Consider the following 24749-nt stretch of genomic DNA (forward strand, 5'->3'; position numbering starts at 1 on the left):
AGAGTCTCGTAACCCCTGTACCTTTCTCCCCTCCACCTGTACCTCTTGTCGGTGCCCTTGTCGGTTATCAGAGGCGGCTTGGATAGGGTTCACCTCATGTAGTGTGCCCAGGGGTTCCTCTGTGAAAGCTAGGACCTCGGGTACTCTGTAGGGTTCCGCTTGGGCACAATGAACCGCTGCCCGGTTGTTGGGTACCGGGGGGTTCAGGCTGGGCCATGGTCGGTTGCGGGGACAGTCCCGCTGCATATGTCCCTGTTGGTTACAGGTGTGGCATCGTATCGGGGGGCGAGCTTGATACCTGGGGGTGTAGGTGTTATTGCTTACCCCCGGGCGTGCTGGCTGGAATGGCTGTGTTTACGGTTGGTACTGGTGTGGTAGATCCATAGGTTGGTTTCGATTGAGTGCGCTGTTCCCTCCTGGTATCCTGGAACTCATCTGCTAGCTTGGCTGCGTCTAGTAGGGTGCGTGGCTTCCGATCCCGCACCCAATTCTGCAGGTGCGCGGGTATCCCGTCAAAGAACTGCTCCATTACCATGAGTTGGAACAGGTCTTCCAGGGTGTTAACTTGGGTGGCCTCCGCTTGTTGTAGGCGGTGTGCCCATTCTGTGTGAGTGTCTCTGGCGAGCTTTTTAATGTCTCTGAACTTTAGTCGGTAGGCCTCGGAGGTAATCGCATACCTAGCTAAAATGGCCTGTTTTACCTTGGCATAGTTCGTACTGTCCTCGTCAGGTACGGCACGATATGCCTCTGCGGCGCGACCAGATAGTCTCCCTGCCAGTAGGGGTACCCGATCCTCCGCACTGATATTGTGCAACTGGCATAACCGTTCAAAATCCTGCAGGTAGTCATCTACCTCACCCTCCGCTTCCGAATAGCTCTTAAAAGCTTGGTAGGGAATTTTAGCTTTCCCTGGCAGGATGTTAACAGGCGTCGTGGCTCTTTCTCCAGTCTGCTGGTTCATCTGCGACCTCCGAAGCATGATGTATTCCTGCACATCTCCAAAAACTCTGTCAGCCATCTGATCATATAGCGCTGGTGGAAGTAGAGCCATCCTGCTCCTGTATTCCTTCTCAAATTCTGTTTGCTCCTCCTCCCTTGGAGGTGCTGCAGCAGCCGCGGCTCTGTCTCCTTCCATTAGCTCTGCGATTAATATAACCTTTGTCTTGTTGCTGGCTACTGTTCCCCTTGCCTCCAGTAACTCTTTCAAAGTACTTTGTTTCAAAAGTGCATAATTCGTGCCCATTCACCGGCCGTTCGTGAGTTTCCACGTGTTCCCGGGTTCCTTTTTCAACCGAATGAGTAAACTCAAGAATTGCTGCTTCCTTTCTTCTATTCGCTAGAATTCTGCCGAAAGTTGCTTTGCTGGGTAGTTGAAATCCCACTGCTGCCACCAATTGTAGCGGAGGGGTAGCACGATCCACAAGGTCTCTGCTGGTAGACAGGAAAAGCAGGCAATGATCCAAATAGGCCGGTACAGCATACGATCCTTCCCTCCCAAGAACTGTAACGGAACGCCTAGCACCCCGACCGGGTACCTCCGTCGATAGATGCTCCTAGTGCTTCCAGAGGACTCCAGGCACTCAACTTGACCCCGTCAGCACTGCAGACCCCACGAACCGCCGAAGCTTGGTGGAGGTCTCGCCGTCTCCTACCCACCCTGGACCTATGACAAGGCTCCAGGCTCCAGTGGGTGAACCTCTCCTAAATCCAGAGACAGGAACCAGGAGCAAGCTCTTACAAGAGCTAGGAGTAATAGCCAGGGGAGTATACACGTATAGCAATCCCCACACACATGAGACGAGGCTCTATGTTGAGTGTAAAACAGGAACACTTTATTGAAGGCTACCCGCCCGTATTTATGCAGCTCCCCATCTGGTGGACACGCCCCTAGTGGACCAGAAGGAAGACTGCGACACAGGACAGATATGCAGCAACTCAAGATACACAACACATCCCCACAATGCATCATGGTTTCCTCCTCTCTGCCCTGGAGACACCCGAGGAGTAATCCAATTATCTCTCAGGACAAAGGGAAATCGCCAATACACATGTGGGAACAACAGGACAGGAATCACCAGCCAAACACACAATGTCACACCCTCCCAGCAAACACAGACATTAACATATTCCCAGATAGCTCAAGTCTGAGGGCATATCATTAGGTGAATGCCGCTCAGAATACACAAATACAATACAATTAGCTATCTGGGTCCCCTCACATAACAACATACAATTGCATGAATGCTGGCGGTTTTCATGCAGCCAGCATAGGAACGTTACAGCCCACCTGTACCATATTACACAAAACATATATACGCTTGGTTCTTTAAAGTGGCATACACATATGCAATAACATCGTACATACAGGAATGACAATATACAGTGGCTGGGTTTGCCACAATGTACAAGAATATAACTACTATAATACTGCTCCTATGTACAAGAATATAACTACTATAATACTGCTCCTATGTACAAGAATATAACTACTATAATACTGCTCCTATGTACAAGAATATAACTACAATAATACTGCTCCTATGTACAAGACTATAACTACTATAATACTGCTCCTATGTACAGGAATATAACTACTATAATACTGCCTCCTATGTACAAGAATATAACTACTATAATACTGCTCCTATGTACAAGAATATAGCTACTATAACACTGCTCCTATGTACAAGAATATAACTACTATAATACTGCTCCTATGTACAAGAATATAACTACTATAATACTGCCTCCTATGTACAAGAATATAACTACTATAATACTGCTTCCTATGTACAAGAATATAACTACTATAATACTGCTCCTATGTACAAGAATATAACTACTATAATACTGCCTCCTATGTACAAGAATATAACTACTATAATACTACTCCTATGTACAAGAATATAACTACTATAATACTGCCTCCTATGTACAAGAATATAACTACTATAATACTGCTCCTATGTACAAGAATATAACTACTATAATACTGCTCCTATGTACAAGAATATAACTACTATAATACTGCTCCTATGTACAAGAATATAACTACTATAATACTGCCTCCTATGTACAAGAATATAACTACTATAATACTGCTCCTATGTACAAGAATATAACTGCTATAATACTGCCTCCTATGTACAAGAATATAACTACTATAATACTTCTGCTCTGTTTGTAAATGATTTTTTTTTTTGGTATATTGTGTTTTTTTTCCTAGAGATTAGTTTATGGTGTCTTACTTACCACATCTGTAGGTAGGTTTTGTGTTATTTTGAGGCTGGTATATTTAGGGCTTTGTTCGCTGTTTAAGACGTTTTTTCTCCACACCTTTAGACGCAGCAGTGCAGAGTATTTTAGGAAGCTGCACTTCCTTCCATATCCAAATAATGAGCTGACGTTTCCCAGAGTGAAGCTTGAATGGCTTGTGGTTTGCAGATTTCCACATGATGCCTCCAGTGACCGTGAGGCGCAGACTTTTTTCCAGTAATTACTTATTGCAGCTTTTATTAATTCATTGTCTTCTGGAGAGCTCTATGGACACGGATTTCTCCTCTCGGATCCGTGAGGCGGTGACAGGGCTGGCGGCCAAGCTTAGAGGGAGGTGAAACATTGAGGCTGTGATTGTACCACATGGAGAAAATGAAATCCAGCTAGAAACCATCTACTCTCAAGTGGAACATGCAGATCTGGAGATTGTCTTGGTGGACAGAGGGGTCACCTGTAGTTCCTGGGCCCCAGTGTACAATCTGTAAGAGGGCCCCTACCTACCATGCGCCATTTATAACACTGTGTTTCCAGCACCCACTTGGCGCCAACCATTAGCCCTGTGGCTATAACTGGGAAGGTTCCTCTGTTTTTATGGCCCTCACGTGGGGCTCATTAGTTTAGATCTGAAATATCAGCCACTTTCCTATAACCAGACCTGGGATCATAGCACGGTACTAAGCCTCGGAGAGGCCCTGCTCCCTGGAATGTCTGCGCCACGTGCTCCATGGCATCCAATAATGTAAAACTTTAGATCAATGAAAAGTTGCCTATTTGCCTCACCATTTACTCTCTGCTTGTGGTTGGTAAATAAGACACTTGAAAGCTTGTTACAATTGTATCCAGTCTAATCCTCTATGAGCTAAAGAGCCTGATCTCCAGATTGATACATGTCAGCTGCACTGTTACATTGTCACGCCTCCCGACTTTAGAATAGAAGGAAGAGGGATAATATGTGCCCCCTCACAGTAATATGCCCAGTTATATGCCCCTCACAGTAGTTATGCCCAGATATGCCCCCTCACAGTAATATGCCCAGATATGCCCCCTCATAGTAATATGCCCAGTTATATGCCCCCTCACAGTAGTTATGCCTAGATATGCCCCCTCATAGTAATATGCCCAGTTATATGCCCCCTCACAGTAGTTATGCCCAGATATGCCCCCTCACAGTAATATGCCCAGCTGTGCCCTTCACAGTAATATGCCCAGTTATGTGCCCCCTCACAGTAACATGCCCAGTTATGTGCCCCCTCACAGCAATATGACCAGTTATGTGCCCCCTCACATTAATATGCCCAGTTGTGCCCCCTCACAGTAATATGCCCAGTTGTGCCCCCTCACAGTAATATGCCCATTGCCCAGTTGTGCCCCCTCACAGTAATATGCCCAGTTGTGCCCCCTCACAGTAATATGCCCAGTTGTGTGCACCCTCACAGTAATATGCCCAGTTGTGCCCCCTCACAGTAATATGCCCAGTTGTGCCCCCTCACAGTAATATGCCCAGTTATGTGCCCCCTCACAGTAAGGCCTCTTTCACACTTGCGTTGTCCGGATCCGGCGTGTACTCCACTTGCCGGAATTACACTCCGGATCCGGAAAAACGCAAGTGTACTGAAAGCATTTGAAGACGGAACCGTCTTCCAAATGCTTTCAGTGTTACTATGGCACCCAGGACGCTATTAAAGTCCTGGTTGCCATAGTAGGAGCGGGGAGCGGGGAGCGGTATACTTACAGTCCGTGCGGCTCCCGGGGCGCTCCAGAATGACGTCAGAGCGCCCCATGCGCATGGATGACGTGATCCATGCGATCACGTGATCCATGCGCTTGGGGCGCCCTGACGTCACTCTGGAGCGCCCGGGGAGCCGCACGGACGGTAAGTACACTGCTTCCCCGCTCCCCGCTACACTTACCATGGCTGTCAGGACTTTAGCGTCCCGGCAGCCATGGTAACCACTCTGAAAAAGCTAAATGTCGCTCCGGCAATGCGCCGAAACGACGTTTAGCTTAAGGCCGGATCCGGATCAATGCCTTCCAATGGGCATTAATTCCGGATCCGGCCTTGCGGCAAGTGTTCCGGATTTTTGGCCGGAGCAAAAAGCGCAGCATGCTGCAGTATTTTCTCCGGCCAACAAACGTTCCGTACCGGAACTGAAGACATCCTGATGCATCCTGAACGGATTTCTCTCCATTCAGAATGCATTAGGATAATCCTGATCAGGATTCTTCCGGCATAGAGCCCCGACGACGGAACTCTATGCCGGAAGACAATAACGCAGGTGTGAAAGAGCCCTAATATGCCCAGCTGTGCCCCCTCACAGTAATATGCCCAGTTGTGTGCACCCTCACAGTAATATGCCCAGTTGTGTGGCCCCTCACAGTAATATGCCCAGTTGTGTGCCCCCTCACAGTAATATGCCCAGTTGTGTGCCCCCTCACAGTAATATGCCCAGTTATGTGCCCCCTCACAGGCAGTAAAACAAAAACTCCACATACTCTCCTTGTTTCCCGGCAGCAGCAGGATGATACACGGAGCTGCCTGATCCAGTGCAAATGCCGGCTGTCCGCCAAACAAAAAACGCTGCACCCAACAGTTTTTGTCTGGGAGAAACCCCGCATTTATGCCGGAAATTGTCCGGATCACGGCCGGACCTCATTGCAGTCAATGGGGATCCGGCGGGGAAGTAGAGGATCTGACGGCTGCTGTGTGCTGGAATAGCCTGCTGGATCTCCGAACAGAGATGTTAACAAGGCCTTACAGAGAATCGTCTACACCGGGCACAATTATAACAAACCCTCAGCTGTGCGAAGCTTTACTTCTTTATGTTTGCAGCCTCCAAATGAAACTGAAAGTATCTCCATTCACTGTCAGCAAACAGATTTAAAATATGGTGGGGAACTGAATTACAAGGTATATTACAAAGTTGGAGCACTTGTTTGTATGCCCTGATTCAGATTTAGGTAAGACTGGGTTAGAGCCCACTTTCATTTACCCTTTCATGCTATAATTTTAATTGGAGCTATTTTATTTGTCACCCAGCTTTTCCAGAAGCAGAAATATGGACTTGATAGTGAATATTAGTGATCATCGTTCTATTCAGTTTATAGGCACTGGCGTCTTAAAGGGTTAATGTATTGACATTTAAAGGGACCCTTGTAAAATCACTTTATGACCTTGTGGTGTATTGTCTGCAGGACACGAAGGGTTAATCCGAGCTTAATCTACATTTATTACCTTTCTTCTCCTTCATTTAGCCGACAATTTAATTAAGTAAAGTACACGGCGTCCCGGGGATGTGTTCACTGAGTTATTGTCTGCTCACTGGGATTTCTGATCCGCCATGTGAACCAGGCATTAATCTCCAGGGAGATGTCATTGTCTGCGCTCCTGTAATATACCGCCATCTCCCTCTGTCCGTCAGCCCGCATTCACACTTTTTTTTTTTTTTACTTATATTTTATGTTAAATTATGCAAATTCTCATGACAACCAATTTTCAAGAATCCTCACCACACATGGCAATAGCGGATTGTGCCATTTTCAGCACATGCTGCATTTTTCTCATTGCCTCGTGCACTGACATGTAGGCATTTCCCGCGTCTCATTAGCGAGAGTACTGGCTCAGCATTGTAGTTGTATATTTTTTTTTGCACATTCTTCCATAAACAGTGCCACACATTTCCAAAGGATGTTTGCGGTACTGCAGCTCAGCCCAATTCCCTTAGATGAATATCCCCGCAATGTTATGTGTGGCCACTAGATGCCACTGCAGGACCAAAGATTATAAAAGTAGATGACAAACAGGAAGTGTTTTGGGGGCGTGGCCTGGACCCCATTGAGTGTCTGGGAGGACTGAGCATAAAGAGCAGAACTGTTCCTGTTGGAGCACTTATGAGCTGTGTGCAGGGAAGATGTGTACTGACGTGAACCCTTGAATTTAATACCTGTAGATCCCCTTTAGCAGCAATCCTCTCCACCAAACATTTCCTGTAGCTGCAAATAAGATTTGCACACGATTGAGGAGGAATTTTTGACTATTCCTCCCTTCAAATGTCCTTCAGTTCATCTGCACATCCATTTGTAGATCATTTGATTGATGTAGATTCAGGTCTTCAGCTTTTGTAGCCATTTCCATCTCTATAAAATGGTCTTCTGAACATTTGCCTCGCAGCATGGCTCACAGGAGCCAATCTTTTTTGAGAAGTACAGATTTGTCAGTAACCAGGCTTTGTGTGCCTTTAGGGTATAGACCAGGGATCCGCAACCTTTGGCACTCCAGCTGTTGTGACACTACAATTCCCAGCATGCTCTGTTCACTTCTGTGGAAGTTCTGAGAAAAGCTGAGCAAGTGTGCATGCTGAGAGTTGTAGTTTTACAACAGCTGGAGTGCTGGAGGTTGCTGAGCCCAAGTATAGACAACGCACCCGTGAAACCCCGCGCTACCGATCTCATCTCTTTTTTTTTTTTCTTATTTTTGCCAATCAGCTCTTGGAGAAGTCACTAGCACAGAGGTTCACTTACTTTCCTCCCTGCGCTGTGGATGATTGCTCAGAGACATGAACAAGGGGGGTACTGGGAGCTTAAAATGGCCCTGGAAAAGAACCTAAAAGGGGCCCCATGTTGTAGGTGGGTCCAATCTGACAGAAGGTGGGGCAACACGTAGGTGGGCCAGCAATACAAAAGTGCAGAACAAAATACTGCCCCAGCAGGACGACCACATTGCAGCACAAAATACTGCCACCCATATGACAGTATGAAACTGTATCATTGTCATGAGGACGGCAATACAGGTGAATCCAGGAGGCACCTGCGGGCGCTGGCCAGGTATAGAAGTGTCTGATGCTCCTACATTAATTAATGCTGAGAGCATCAGATCTTCAGGTGCCTGGCTGGTGGCCATGAGGAGGGCTGGAGCGGCCACCTGTAGGGTCTATAGCCAGTCCACCCCCGGGTACAGCGGTCTGTGTGTCATTAGTTACATTGTTTTTGTGACTTTGATAACCATCAGCTTATTAGTAATCGATGCAGAATTACAGAAGACCTCAAAGGGTTCACTTACTTTGTCTTGCAGCTTTATGTTATACTGTACTTTGCTGGCTGCATACTCCTTTGCAAATAAATAGTTAATTGCAACTATCGCCCGTCCACTTTCACTATAGAGATACAAGACAAAAATGTGCCCCCCCCCCCCCCCCAAAAAAACCCAAATAGTTCCCTGTGGCTGTGCTGCAGCCCGCAAATTGTGGGCCGCAATGCACAAACATCCACCGTGGGGCAGCGGATCGCGGACCCATTCACTTTAATGGGTCCGCCATCCGGCTGTTCCGTAGGGTTCTGTTCCGTGCTTCCGTTCCGCACCATTCCACATCTCCGGATTTGTGGACCCATTGAAGTGAATGGGTCTGCGATCCGCGATGCGGAATGCACACGGAACGATGCCCGTGTATTGCGGTCCGCGATACGGCCACGGAGCGCACACGTTCGTGTGCAATAAGCCTGAGAGTGGAGGTTTAAGCACTCCATTATGTCTTCTTCATTAGGTGCGCTGACTGTCTCCTCCTGACCTGGAAGCATCTTGTTATAGGACACCTCCAGGAAGTCCTGTTAACATTTCTCAGCACAATGGTCCATCAGGCTAAATGGCGGGACCCCCGCAGGCTCCTGGGGTCTCAATGCAGCCGTCCTGCTGCTTTAACCAGCCATTTAGTTCTGAGTGAGTGCTCTAATTGCCGCCTAAATTGCACTTCTCATCATGGCTTATGTGCTCCCTCCTGACACTACTATTCCTGGGCCTCCAGGAATGTCACCGAGAAGACAAGTCGACCAAAAAGAGTGTGAGAGCAGGTTAAAAATCTACACTCTGCTTCTGCTTATGGTGACACTAGAAGGAGATTGTATTTAATCCCTATATAATGAAAGGTTCTGCAACTTTCTAATATACAGTGGGGGTCATTTACTAAAGATCGGAGATTCACACACCAGAGTATTGAAACTTTTTAAGCTGAAAAAAAAAAAGATGAATTTCCCCCTTTGTGTTTAATTACAATGTTTCAAATCTCTGGTTGCTGTCACTGAGAATGAAACCTATTCTAACCTATTTCTGCTCACACAGCTGATGACCTTGTTACTATGTATCGGTGTAGTTCAGAGCTGTGAGTGTACTTAGCAACTTCTGAAAAGAAAAATGAGGGACATTCAGAAGGCGAGAATAAAAAGCGATGTGCATGTCACGCAGGGGAAACATTTTCTGTGATTTCCCACTACTTTCATATAGGACACCCCCAACCAGAAATAGTAAATATGACCCCCAAAATGAAAACTGACCTGACCTGCAAAACACATACAGACCTCAGATCAGACCCACACATCTACGCAGACCCCAGACATCACCCTCCATCTATGCAAACCCCAGACTAGTAATTCATCTGTACAGATCCCATGGCCAAACCTCCCATTCTATACAGACCCCCCATTGTTACAGACTAGCCCCCCATAATACAAACCTTTGACCCATATATAGACCCCACACCAGACCACCACAAATCTTGCTCAGAAACCCCAGAATCCTGGTGTGCATTCCTATTTGGCAGAGGGTCCTTTGGGCCACCAATGTGTAGCTGCTCTCCCTGTGCCCCTATAGTTATGCCCCTATAGTTATGCCCCCGGCTAGGAGCCTGGATTCCAGCTCTGTGAGATATGTGACTGATATATTGTAACAAGCTCATCACCCGTGTGACAGGGACCAAGTTTTTCAGCCTCCAAAAGTCAACCAAAAGTGGTCCCTCTATCACCCAATGGGCCACATACCCCCAGAACTGGCCCTATTGTCACCTAAGGCTACTTTCACACTTGCGTTTTTGTTTTCCGGTATGGAGTTCCGTCACATGAGCTCAATACTGGAAAAGACTGATCAGTTTTATCCTAATGCATTCTGAATGGAGAGCGATCCGCATCAGGATGCATCAGTTTAGGGCTCTTTCACACCTGCGTTATTGTCTTCCGGCATAGAGTTCCGTCGTCGGGGCTCTATGCCGGAAGAATCCTGATCAGGATTATCCTAATGCATTCTGAATGGAGAGAAATCCGTTCAGGATGCATCAGGATGTCTTCAGTTCCGGTACGGAACGTTTGTTGGCCGGAGAAAATACCGCAGCATGCTGCGCTTTTTGCTCCGGCCAAAAATCCGGAACACTTGCCGCAAGGCCGGATCCGGAATTAATGCCCATTGGAAGGCATTGATCCGGATCCGGCCTTAAGCTAAACGTCGTTTCGGCGCATTGCCGGAGCCGACATTTAGCTTTTTCAGAGTGGTTACCATGGCTGCCGGGACGCTAAAGTCCTGACAGCCATGGTAAGTGTAGCGGGGAGCGGGGGAGCAGTGTACTTACCGTCCGTGCGGCTCCCCGGGCGCTCCAGAGTGACGTCAGGGCGCCCCAAGCGCATGGATCACGTGATCGCATGGATCACGTCATCCATGCGCATGGGGCGCTCTGACGTCATTCTGGAGCGCCCGGGGAGCCGCACGGACTGTAAGTATACCGCTCCCCCGCTCCCCGCTCCTACTATGGCAACCAGGACTTTAATAGCGTCCTGGGTGCCATAGTAACACTGAAAGCATTTGGAAGACGGTTCCGTCTTCAAATGCTTTCAGTACACTTGCGTTTTTCCGGATCCGGAGTGTAATTCCGGCAAGTGGAGTACACGCCGGATCCGGACAACGCAAGTGTGAAAGAGGCCTTAGTCCCTCTTACGTTTTTTGAATGGAGAAAATACCGCAGCGTGCTGAAGTTTTCTCTCCGGCCAAAAATACTGATCACTTGCCGGATCCGACATTAATTTACATTGAAGTGGATCCGGCTTTCCGGTCAGCGCATGCGCAGACTTTTAAAAATGCAAAAAAAAATTAATACCGGATCCGTTTTTCCGGATGACACCGGAGAGACGGATCCAGTACTTCAAGGAATTTGTCAGACGGATCCGCCTGACAAATGCCATCTGTTTGCATCCGGCAGGCAGTTCCAGCGACGGAACTGCCTGCTGAAATCCTCTGCCGCAAGTGTGAAAGTACCCTAAGAAGTCCCACATCTCTCCTGTCCAGGTCTCCAGGCTGATGATACATTGTAACAAAACTGTTAGTAAATAGGAGACATTTTCAGCCTCTGGATGTAACAATGTTTCCATTTCCTGCTGGATGGTGATCAGACATAGGGGTCATCACCCCGGTTTCACAAACATATCGAATGTTGCAGCGGTGACTCCTGAACAGCCTGGATATCTTTATTTGTCCATTTTTCAGTGTCTCTAGTGAATGGCTCCACATAATGAGCCTGGCAGCAATCAACCTTTATAGAGGGGATTGGGGCTATTTGGATCAGTAGGGAATCCGTAAAACACCAAGTCACCATTGTTATCGCAGGCAGTGTCGCTCCCCTACCGGTTGTACATTAACCATTTCATCTCTACAAGAAGTAAGGAATCTTAGGGATTTGACCCTTAACAAGTTCTTAGGAGGTCACATGGGGGTTTATGGGCCCCTCATCTGCAGAACTTTGGGGTTACATAAATCTGTGACCGCCATGGCTGATGCCACAAACCAACAGGACCACCAGATCATATAAACGGCCGGGGATTGATGGCTGCCTCATAGGGCAAAGGTGGCTGAGCCCAGAGCCATAAATGTCATAGATGTAATAATAGTGACAGATAATATCCATCCGCTATTCACGGATCTGGTGCAAACTCGCCCTCGCCCTTTTTGGTCCAGGACTCTTGACTTTTTCTACAGTGTTATTTCTGTAGATTCTGTAGATCTATCTAATATCTCATATCTATCTATTATCTATCTATCTATCTATCTATTATCTATTATCTATCTATCTATCTATCTCATATCTATCTATCTAATATCTATCTATCTGTCTTTCTGTCTGTCTGTCTATCTATCTCATATCTATCTATCTATCTATCTATCTATCTATCTATCTATCTATCTATCTATCTATCTATCTATCTAATATCTATCTATCTATTATCTATCTATCTATCTATCTATCTCCTATGTATCTATCTATCTATCTATCTATCTATCTATCTATCTATCTATCTATCTATTATCTATCTATCTATCTATCTATCTATCTATCTATCTCATATCTATCTATCTGTCTATCTATCTATCTATCTATCTATCTATCTATCTATCTATCTATCTATCTATCTCATATCTTTTCTATGTATGTATCTATAAAATCACAAATAGGCACCATTCCACAATATTAAAGTCTAGCATTCCCCTGGTCTGATCACTGGGTTGTGCACTGTGGCTTGTCCTTGCTGTAGATGTCACCGCTCCTGTAGGAGTCTCTTGCATTGATAACCGTTCTCCACCCCATCCTGGGGGTACACGAGGAGATGTGGTAATAAGCCGGACCTTCTCATCCCCCCATTCCTTGCTCCTGTATAAAGGAAGCTTTGTCTTTCTTTGCATATATGATGATGAGACGCAGATCTTGAGTGTTTTTGTTTTGTACTCGGAGACCCCTAAGGCAAACAGAAGGAGAGAGGGCGAGAGAGTGGGCGAGAGAGAAAGGGGGCAGAGAGCAGGGACACGTGGGATCAGGAATGTCAGCTGTTTTCTGTCTGGGTCACTTTTCCTCTGTAAATGAATTTATTTGTTACCTCGTCTTTTGTTAAGTTGTTAAGTTAATTTATCCACCAGGAAGAGACCGATGTGACGGAAATATCTGTCCATGGGAGGCACTTGGGGATTCGTTGGACCTTTTTAAATTACTATTTTGGAATAAAATGATTAAGTATAAAATGAATTATTACTATGTTGATAACACCCACCTACACCAGAGCGATGTACACAGGATAGTGCATTTACATTGGTCCTGGATGCGCACACGTCATAATTAGTGTGAATAGAGATCTATGCCATGTGGGGGCAGTCTCCAAGATGGATGTGAACCTGTGTCTTTAGAATCGCAAGGGAACTGTAAGGGTACTTTCATACTAGCGTTTTTCTTTTCCGGCACAGAGTTCCGTCCTAGGGGCTCAATACCGGAAAAGAGCTGATCAGTTATATCCCCATGAATTCTGAATGGAGAGCGATCCGTGTCAGTGAATTTCTTGTCCTCTGGCACCCCCTGCTGTTCTCTTGTTGTAACTGAAGACTCCTTTGGCTTGGATTTCTGGTCTGGTATTGTGACTATGTTTTCTGGCGACTTGGTATTGTATTGATCTCCTGGTCCTTGACTTTTTGGCATGTTGGTTTTCTCTTTTGTTTCTGGCATTTTTTGTACTTCGTTGTCCGGCATTTGACCCTTTACCGCACAAAAACCCTACTGGTTGTTGTTCCCTCGCACGTATTTCAGCATAGAGACTGCCGCCCTGTTGTTGGGCACTGCCAAGGGTGCAATGAGGTAGGCATAGTGGGTACTGGAAGTTTTAGGGCTGCACTATCCATGTTCGTGTGTGACGGTAGTTATCCTGACACCGCAGTATAAACTGCCCCATAAAACATATGAAGAGAGAAGGGACGCTCTCCATGTGTACGGCGGTGAGAGAAGGACACAGACGCACCCAGCCTGCTCATCTTCCAGTGTTGTACTCATAGACACCTCTCCGGCCACGTACAAGTAAACAGGTCAGGTGCCCGGCGTTGGTTCTGGTCCAGTCTCTAATCTAAGTGTCACAAATATACAAAGCCAAAAGAAACGTTTGCGGCACGTCAGGACAACCAACGAAAGCAGTATTTAATACGCACCTTTTTGGGATTTCTGTATCCATAAAACATAAGCTAAACTCACAAGATCATTTTTTTTGGCCACAACATTTATTGTGCGTCATTTTTGTTGACAGTCGGCATCTCATGTCAAGTAGTGGACGTGCAGAATGTCTCCTTCTCATCTATGTTTTGGTACAAATTAACTTTAATAGAGGAGTACATGGAGATTTTTCCAGTGCAAGTCACAAAATGAAATCGGGGATCTGGTTTATCCAAATGCAAACTTCCCTTTTTCTGTGCACGTCTTCATACATGAGGTCTGTTCTTATTGGACCATGGAAATCGCGTTAAAGGGGTTCTCTTCCTTTGGAATCCCTACTGGTTAGAAAGGTCCCTTGACAACAACAGGCTGATCACAAAGTGTCCACCTGGTGTGATCCCCAGCGATCAGCTGAAATCTGGGGGGGACCCTGGGCTGTAAGTGTTCGATTTCCCTGCAGTGCCTCCACAGGGAAAATGAAGTATTACACGCTGCCCATTCACATCAGTGTCTGTGTAATACAGGACAAGTCAGGTCCGCCAGATTGTAACCAATCTCCACTCTGGTCAAGAGATGAGGGTGCTGAACAGAGGGCCCCCCAATATTATGAAGATTTCATCAATGGGTTGTATGACAATGATTTTTTCTATACTGATCAAACCATTAAGTTAATTAAGGTGTCAACCCACCCTCAAAGGTCCTACTGCGCTGGTGGAGTAGCAGATGCTATAGTGCGTGGATCCCTTAGGCTACTTTCACAATAGCGTTTTTGCTGGATCCGGCAGCGTTCAGCAAAAAAAGCTTCCGTTACTGATAATACGACCGTCTGCATCCGTTACGAACGGATCCGGTTAATTATCTTTAACATTGCCAAGACGGATCCTTCATGAACTCCATTGAACCGGGCACTGATCCGGTTTCTATTTTGTCAGATTGTGTCAGATTTTCCGCATCCCCAGGACGGAAAGCAAACTACAACATGTTGCGGTTTGCTTTCCGGTCTGGGAACGCAACTAAACGGAACAGAATGCATTTTGGAGCTCTCCGTTCTGTTAGGTTCAGTTTTGTCCCCATTGACAATGAAGGGGGACAAAACTGAAGCGTTTTTTTTTCCCCGGTATTGAGCCCCTATGACGAATCTCAATACCGGAAAACGAAAACGCTAGTGTGAAAGTAGCCTTAGAGATCCATCATATTGTAAGTCTCTTTAAAAAATGTTCTGTAGTCTACATGGAACCATTGCCCCAATCATTAGATTTGTGCTATGAGCACCTGAAAGGAACACTCCTTTTTTTTATTTCATGCTCCGCCCCTGAGGATCTGTACAAGGCATAACAATGCAACACAATGTATCCGTTTTTTGCAGCCTTCCTTCAATGAGATACATTATGTTGCCCAGTAACCTTTGTAAGAACCAGATGATGCTTAACCAGACTGTAGATGTTACTCAGCTGTTGAATGACATGTACACAATTGTTGCCCCCCATTGTCCCATACGATTTTTTTCATTTGTACCCATGACATTGGAGTGGGCTTGAGTTTTAATTCAGAGGTGAACAAAATCTAATGAGCAGAATGAGACCAACCAGTACTGGACCCTCTATCTTTCCAAGGGCCCTGTAGCAGCTGTTTGGACAGCTTTGGTATTTTCCCCCTTGTTTATGGTCAGAGAGGTAATCTAAAGCTACTAGAGCCCAAAACAAGATCTATAACAGGACCCCCAACTAATATAATATAGTACTGGTCTTCTTGGGCTCCTGCCTATGGTATCTGATTAGAACTTAATGTGGCCTAATGTGATTTGACAGATATTCCATTCAGGAATTTGGGTTAGTTCAGTGGGAGACCTTGTATAGCTGCAGCCATATTGTTTGGAGAGGAAATGCTCTCTAATTGCTTTTTTGACCAGTAAATAAATTTCTTGAATTTGTCCTTCTGTAGAACTCGCCCTCGAAAATTGCAAATATTTTTCTTTGCACAAATTAATTACAGGTTATCCGTCCGGGGGGCCCCGGGACTTCCAGCTTTCTCTTAGACAACCTTCCTGTCCTGTTAGTCGTGAACCATAAACTCACGGGAGGGACCGCAGCTGTGTAAGCATTCATGGGGCTCTTAGGGCACAAGGAATCAATCTTCGGAGAGTCATTATTTAGACGGATTTATAGGTATCTAATTTGGATAAAAACCACACTTGGCACTTTGATCAATTGTTCTTTAGCTCTTTCTTAAGGTCCTAGCCCAGTCGGTAAAATTTCTCAGCCTGGCTATTGTAAATCATAGGGGGTGAGATCACAACACTTAATAATGGGGAGCCCTCTCACATATTTAAAAATAAATAAATAAAAGAAACCAAAAAAAAAAAAAAAAAACATTTACATAACAATTCTATTAATTTGTCTTCCACAAAAATAAATATAAATAATATATAAAAGAAATAATTATAAATAATATATAAAAGAAAAATAAATAATATATTACAAATAGCTAATATTCAGTGCGTTCGGAAAGTCTTCAGACCTTTTCACGTTTTCACATTTTGTTATGTTGTCGCCTTGTGATAAAATAAAAAAGAATCCATTTTCCCCCATCATTCTGCACTCAATATCCCATAACGAGAAATGAAAACAGAATGTTTGAAATCTTTACTAATTTATTGAAAAGGGAAAAATAAAATCTTGCATTGACAACCCCTTTACTTAGGACATAAGTCTTTGGCCCCTTTACCCAGGACTTAGTTGACACCCCTTTGGCAGTGATTCCAGCCTTCAGTCTTCTTGGAGATGATGCCACAAGGTTTTCACACCTGGATTTAGGGATTTTCTGCCATTCTTCTCTGCAGACCCTCTCCAGTTGGATGGGGGCCATTTTCAGGTCTCTCCAGAGATCTTCCATTGGGTTCAGGGCTCTGGCTGGGACACGCACTCACAACATTCACAGAGTTGTCCCTAAGCCGCTCCTGTCTTGTCTTGCTTAGGGTCATTGCCTTGTTGGAAGGAGAACCTTCAGCCCAGGCTGAGGTCCAGAGCTCTGGATCAGGTTTTCATTAAGAACAACTCTGTACTTTTCTCCATTCAGCTTTCCCTCCACCCTGACCGGTCTCCCTGTCCCCCAGCATGACACTGCCACCACCATGTTTCACTGTAGAGATGGTATCGGGCAGGTGATGAGCGGCGCCTGGTTTCCCCCAGACATGACACTTAGAATTGAGGCTAAAAAGTTCAACCTTGGCTTCATCAGACCAGACTCTTTCTCACAGTCTGAGGTCCTTTAGGTGATTTTCTGCAAACTCCAAGTGGCTTTCATGTGTCTGTTACTGAGGAGATGCTTCTTTCTGGACGCTCTGCCATAAAGCCAAGATTGGTGGAGGCTGCAGTGATGGTCGACCTTCTGGAAGTTTCTCCCATCTGCACACATAATATTTGGAGCTCAACTAGAGTGACCATTGGGGTCTTGGTCATCTCTCTTGCCAAGGCCCTTCTCCCCAGATTAATTAGTTTGGTGGGGTGGCCAGCTGTAGGAAGACTTCTTTCATGTAAGAATTATGGAGGACACTGTGCTCTTGAGAACTTTCAGTGCAGCAGAAATGTTTTGTCCTCTTCTCCAGATCTCTGCCTCCAGACAATCCTGTCTCTGAGCTCTACAGGCAGTTCTTTCCTCCTCATTGGTTTTTGCTCTGATCTGCATTATTAGCAAGTTTGCAAAAATTTCTGAACCGGTTTTCATTTTCTAATTGTGGGGTATTGACTGCACATTACTGGGGACAACCTTTTTTTTATTTCAGCACAGGGCCGCAACATTACAAAATGTGAAAAAACTGAAAGGGTCTGAAGACTTTCTGAATACACTGTAAATACTATTTAACATAAATATATAAAGTAAATATATGGCAATAAATAAAATCCAATACAATGAAAATTAAAAAAAATATATACGGTAGTGAAATTCCATTAAATTGGTTTTACTTCAGTATTATGCTTGTCAGAGTCAGGCCTCTTGCACATGAACGTTGTGCATCCGTTCCGTGCACTGGGGACTGCAATTTGCAGTCCCCAATGCACGGGCAATGTCCATGCGGCCGCCGGGATGGATCGAGACCCATTCAACTTGAATGGGTCCGTGATCTGTCCGCACCGCAAAAAAATAGAACATTAGACCGAAACACCACGGAAGCACTCCGTAGTGCTTCCGTGGGGTTCCGATCCGTGCTTCTGTTCCGCATCTCCGTGATTGCGGACCCATTAAAGTGAATAGGTCCGTATCTGTTGAGGCTGCCCCACGGTTGGTGTTCGTGCATTGCGGCCCGGAATTTGCAGGCCGCAGCACGGCCACGGGGCGCACACGTTCGTGTGCAGGAGGCCTAACACTGGCAGGCATCCTTTTAGTCCCTGTCTCTGGCAGAGTCTTATAGGAGTACTTTGATGGCAGGCCCTGGCTGTCATGACACCCCAACAGCACCTTGTGATTGTATGGCAGGAGTGGGGCAATGGGGAACCGCCTCCCTCTGTCTATCCACTTTGATGCAGAAGTTCTATTTACCAAGGTGTCTAAGGGGTTAAACTTCCTGGATTGGAGTTCTCCTTTATCCCCGTCTTTGCAGGAATGTAATATACAGCCGACACTTGCTGCAGAAGTTTTGCTGAACAAGAAATGTGGATGTCACTAAACTAAATTCACTGGGAAGTTCTCTATGTGAGGCTAATAGTATTACATAGCTCCAAACCCTCTGCATAGGCAAAGCGTCACATGACGATGATCTGTCTGCCTGCAGCCACCACTAGGGGGAGCTCCCTGCATACTGAGGAATAATTGACTTCAATCTAGAGGTAATATACATTAGGTCTCCAACCTGCATCACATTCTCCTCTACGAACAATGCGTCCAGCAGAGAATAGCGCCAGTATCCACCGTGTGATAGAGAACCCGGATGAAGCTCCAACTAGACGCAGTCTAGAGGCCGGGGAGGAATGGAGGACCAGGGTCCCTTTTCTGGCCATCGGTGGAGGTTTCAGTGGTCAGGCTCTTCCTGATCATGCAATGGGATACTTGAAAAATGCTTCTGACTACAGATGAGCGAGTTTCATATTTAGAAATTCGTTCACGCTTCGTTTACTGGTAAAAGGTGAATTGCGTAATGGATTCCGTTACCCTGGACCATAACGCAATTCTATGACGGAATCGGAGGCATCCCGTTATTTATTCCGTCATAATAGAAGTCTATGGGCTGCAAAACTGATCCGTTCAGTTTCCGTTATGCAGGAGAGTCCTCGCCTGAAATTCGCTCATCTCTACTTCTGACCAGAATATCCATTTAATCATTGTATATTGAAAAGTTCTGCAGCTTTCTAATATAATTTGTGTTTGAGTTCCCCATCAATTTCAATACCTCTGCTTGCTGTGAATGGAGATAATCATTTTTATATCCTGAGGCTGAAAACTAGTCCAGACCTCATACTTCCAGGGTTTGTTACAATGTATCAAGTGTAAACATCAACAGCACAAATCTCCCCCTTGTCCTGGACTTGATGCCTGAATGAATACATTTGCAACAAACCCTCAGCTGTGTGAACTAGGTGGGTAGATTCTCTGGATTTAAAGAGACAGGTTCCATTTCACTGAAAGCAAGCAGTGATCATGAAAATGATGAGGAATCGTGAACCACTCCAACAATGCATGTCAAAAACTTTCAGATTATTTCATATTCATGTACATAGTATAAATCTGCATGTCAAAGGCTCTGCTTGCTGTCATTGGATATAAGTATTTCATGTGTTTATTCAAAGGCTGAAAACCCATACAGAGCTGGTTTACTTTTGTATCTAATCTATAAAAGTCTTAGGGCTCATGCACACAAACGTTTTTTGCGTTCCGTATACGGAACCATTCACTTCAATGGGTCCGCAAAAGATATGAACAGCACTCTGTGTGATGTCCGAATCAGTTGCTTCATTCCGTGGCCCCGCAAAAATGATAAATCCTGTCCTATTCTTGTCAGTTTTGCAGACAAGAATGGGCTTTTCTATAATGGGCCTCCTGTTCCGTTCCGCAAATTGCAGAAGGCACACAGGCGGCATCCGTTTTTTGCGGATCTGCTGTTTGCGTTCCGCAAAAAACTGCACGGTCGTGTGCATGAGCGCTTATTAAAAGGACTTGGCCAGGACTGGTTTCCAGTTTGATTCCATTTATTAAAAGCAAGCGGAGGTCTTGAAAGGAAACGCAACGTACACTCATTGACAAAAGAAAACAAAAAAAATAAATCCTGCGCCAAGAAGGAGATGTAGGAATGAAGCTTTTTTTGTGCGTCTGCAACGATGATATTAGAGGAAATTTATTGGGGAAAACTGTGCAATTGCCCTGGTGGACCTGGCTACTAGTGTCTGTCTGGGGCGTCGGGAGCCTGTTCGCCTTGTGTGCCGTCACGTAACCACTACACCCAACAGATCAGAACGGCCTAGATGGCGGTCAGTTTGGCAAAACGAGCATACTGTTTCTCTCGGTACAGTGATTCTCCCCCTCTAAAAGTCTGTCAACCGGGCAAAATGTCTTTGAGTGTGTCGTAGAGGCATGCCGAGCAGTCAACAGTCTCTCACCAAGAGGTACACTCTCCAAAAGCAGCCTCTGAGAGCCTTTTTATAGGGCAGTGGCTGAAGCGCTTTTATGGCCTCTTGTGGCAAAACCAAGGGGGTCATTTACAAACAGATATATGCCACTTTTGTGGCGTATATCCGGTGCAAATTCTGTTGCACGCCATGTTGCGGCTGAATATGCGACTTCTTTTCCGCTTGCATTTAGAATCGGCGGTGGATACGCCGAAGTTCTATAGAAGCCGGCACCTCTTTATAACCCCGGAAGATCCACCGCCAGCACAGGGGCTTATTAAGAAGGTCTTAATAAATGTGCCCCCAAGTGTCTAATCGGACCACAACCTGCAATCATTTACATATCTGCCGGAGACAGAACTGCAGAAATGAGTGCAGATTACAAAGTTGCAGAAGTTTATTATTGTTTGCATAAGACTGGACGATCCCTTTAATTTGACATCAGGATTCTGTCTCCATTGTGCACGGCGTCCTCCTGGGGTCGCGGGGTCGTCCGATCTGCTACAAGGTATCACTCCACTGAATGTGAGTCTTGGGTTCTGCAGTCACATGAAGCCAAATAAAGACCCTTCTTTTTCCCTGGGAGGGTGAGGAGGTGTGTAAGTGGGGGTGGGGTGACAGGGGGGCTGAGGTGTAGGGTGTAGAGGAAATACCAGAGAATTACATTTTTTTTTTTTTTTTTTTTTACTCTTTCCCCTAAAAAGTTGCTTGTGGCTGGCAGCCTGCAGATGAGGAGAGGAGGGGGGGAGAGGGAAGGATTTTGTGTCCGCACCGCCTTCTTCTCAGGAGGTGTGAGGGCTGATGTATGTGAGGATGAGGAAAACTTGGAGAGAGGCAGGGATTTCATAGTGTGATGTGGAGGTAGAGAGAAAAGAGAGAGCGTCGGATCCAGGGAAAACTGGGAATCGTCTCCCTATGCAGAGGTGGCGGCATTGAATGAGTTAACCCCTATACGTTACCTGACCACTATGGAATTGGGCGCCTGGGTCCAGTGGATTAGTATCGGTTCTACCTTGGCTTAAGGATTCTGCATCGGATTCGCCAGCATGCCCTCTGCGTCCTTGTGTGTCCCCCGTCCGCGGTCGGACCCCAGAATGACCTGGCTGTGTCTGTCCTGTATGCTCTGGGTATGTTGCTTCCATTTATTTGCAGAGATTTAATGCATACAGATGTAGCAAAGCCGAGTTTGTCATTTGGTTCTCACATGGTTTTACATAGGACTGCTGCATTATCTTGTAGTTGGATCCCGATGCCGCAGGGAGTTGTAGTGCATTTATCAAATCTAGCATCGCATTGTAGGGGGGCCCTCAAGTGCCCCATTGTCCTGCATCCCCCTGTTAGCTCTGTGACCCCAAAAGGGTATTATGACACTTCTTAGGGACCCCGAGTCTTAGTTTGTTCTCTTCTTGGACCCCCAAGTGTCAGTTTGCTGTTTTACTGCAATGCTAAAGCTGTTCAGGGACCCCCAAAAGCCAATGTGACATTGCAGTTGAGCCCCCGAGTTTGCTCCGCCATTGTGTAGCTTCACAAATCACAGTTCGCTCTCGAGACCCTTGTGTTTCGACTATTGTTCTGCAGCTCCCAGACTATGGTCCCCAAAAAGACAATGTGGTATTCTTATGGGGACCCCAAGCCATAGGATGAAATTTCATCAGACCCTTACATCTCTTCAGAAAATAGTAGCCCCAGTTGCTTTGCCACTTGGGGTCCCAACTGAGAACCTTTTGCACCCCTCGTTAGATCCGTCACAACATCTGCATGGAAAGTTGTATTAGAACGCTACAGGGACCGCTGCATCGAAGCCTGTGGCCGAGCTTTTAAAGGGGCAGCTCGATGCTGAGGGCCACTGATGAGGGTAGAGACCTCTCCAACCTGTGGCTCTTTAATTGTTGCGATGCTGCGACTCACAGCATGCCATGACGACTGCTGGGAGTTGTAGTTTCATAACGGCTGGAGAGCCAGAGCTTGGGGGCTAAAAACTATGTTGCCCTCATCCTCTACCGTCATTTTTCATGTGGGTCAAAGTATGGGACTTAGGCCTCATGCACACGGCCGTTGTTTGGGTCCGCATCCGAGCCGCCGTTCTGGCGGCTCGGATGCGGACCCATTCACTTCAATGGGGCCGCAAAAGATGCGGACAGCAAAAAAAAATAGAACATGTCCTATTCTTGTCCGTTTTGCGGACAAGAATAGGCATTTCCACAATGGGCTGCCCGTTCAGTAAATTGCGGACCGTAAAAACGGAACGATTTAGTTTAAGTTTTTGTTCCAAAAAGTGTGTTTGTTCCCTCATTGCATATGTATTCATACACTGTTAATACTTTCAGAATTTATTGTTATAACTTAGGTTCTTACAAGTTTCTATATTCCCGCTATAGAGCATATCCGGAAAATTGTCTGAAAGGTAGGAATCCAATTACTTGGACCCTTAGCTACCTTAAGAATGAGGGGTCTCCTGTCCTCTGTCCCACCTGAAGGAGTAGCCATGTGGCCTTGGCTTCCTTTATTCAAGCCTATGTGAGCTGCAGAACCCAAGAGCCTATAGATACGTCGTAATTGATTATAATGCAATATCTAGTATAGCATTGTCCTGGTGGAGGTACCGTCTTTGGATATCATGAGTGCATCCAATGCGCCCCACTGGTGTAACGGGGACCCCAAAAGTAGACTAGTAGAGCGCCTTGGATTGGGTGACAGTGGATGAGGTGTCCACAGCAGGGTCCAACCTATAGAGGTGAGGAGTCCATAGAAGAGGTTGAGTAATGAATAGTAGATACATTGTATTTTCATTAGGCACCACGTGGCACATATATCCGCACAGCTGCGCCCTGGACACGAGGGGAGAAGACACAGGACAAATCTAAACATTGTGGCCATGATGAGGCGTAAAGATAATGAAGGAGGGTTATAACGAGGCAGGACCATGTGCAGGGCGCAGGCGGCTGTAAATCTCCGCTGATCCAGTGTGTGGTTAGTGGTTTCAGGCTGAATGAAAACCACTCACTAGATGCAATCTCTAGCATGTGTAGAGCAGTAGAGCGCCCTCCAATGGCCATTTTATGGTGAAAAATAGTGCAAAACGCACAAACTTTTCTGGTTGTTTTCTTTACCGTGCAGTTGGAGTGTCCTGTAGTGTCACTCTCCTGCATCTACAGAATTATAGACATGGACCAATATAGACGGTGCGTTCCACAATCTTTCTCTTACCGCTGCTGACCATTAGTACAGATGGAGTATTCCGCAGTGTCTGACGTGCACATTCACAGTAATGCAGCTATGGCGCACAATCACAGATGCAGGGTTCTGCAGTGTCTCCTATACGGACACCTTTACTGCTATTATATACAGTATAATAGGGTACATTTCTCTTTAAAATTATATATAGAGTTACATTGGATAAATAGCAACTCCCTAAATGCTGTGATTGGCAGCAATCTCCTCTGGGCAGTCAGAATGATCTCCAGGTAATTACAAGACAGTCTTTGATATGATTACAGATGCACAGATTTAATGGCATCGTATATAGACCGGTCAGAGGTCGCTGCCATGGTCGGAGTGACACATCAGCCCCCTGACTTCGGCCTCTTGTCTTGTTCTAGGGGGATTTATATCATATAACAGACTGTGGGAATGTCGCAGTCTCATACTCCATTGTAAGGCTACTTTCAGGATTTCACGATGGATGCCTTTGACAAATGTTATTTTTTAGGCATACAGCGGCATCCACTGCTCATAGGCCCCCAAAGTAATAAAATACTATTCCATTTGGTATACCTTTTACTGGAAGCCCCTGTATGGGACAGAGCAGTCTGCCTCGCTATTCCTGCATTATACTCCAGAGCTGCACTCACTATTCTGCTGGTGCAGTCACTGTGCACATACATTACATTACTTATCCTGTACTGATCTTGAGTTACATCCTGTATTATACTCAAGAGCTGCACTCACTATTCTGCTGGTGCAGTCACTGTGTACATACATTACTTATCCTGTACTGATCCTGAGTTACATGCTGTATTATACTCAAGAGCTGCACTCACTATTCTGCTGGTGCAGTCACTGTGTACATACATTACTTATCCTGTACTGATCCTGAGTTACATCCTGTATT

At 45.8% G+C, this 24749-nt stretch overlaps 1 protein-coding gene across 13 annotated transcripts in view; it reads left to right on the forward strand.

The window, feature by feature from the left end:
- TNS1 (tensin 1) overlaps positions 1-24749 on the forward strand; it is a 423340-nt gene that overhangs the window by 75225 nt on the left and 323366 nt on the right. For 2 of the 13 annotated variants that reach the window (XM_040439495.1, XM_040439504.1), the window contains exon 1: positions 21498-21765. The exons of the other annotated variants lie outside the window; for them this stretch is intronic. In XM_040439495.1, the coding sequence (XP_040295429.1) occupies positions 21685-21765 (81 nt within the window). In that variant the 5' untranslated portion in view covers positions 21498-21684. Of the gene's footprint in view, positions 1-21497; positions 21766-24749 lie in introns of those variants that run through there. 13 annotated transcript variants of the gene reach the window in all.

This window comes from Bufo bufo, chromosome 7 (genome assembly GCF_905171765.1).
Source record: "Bufo bufo chromosome 7, aBufBuf1.1, whole genome shotgun sequence".
NCBI lineage: Eukaryota > Metazoa > Chordata > Amphibia > Anura > Bufonidae > Bufo > Bufo bufo.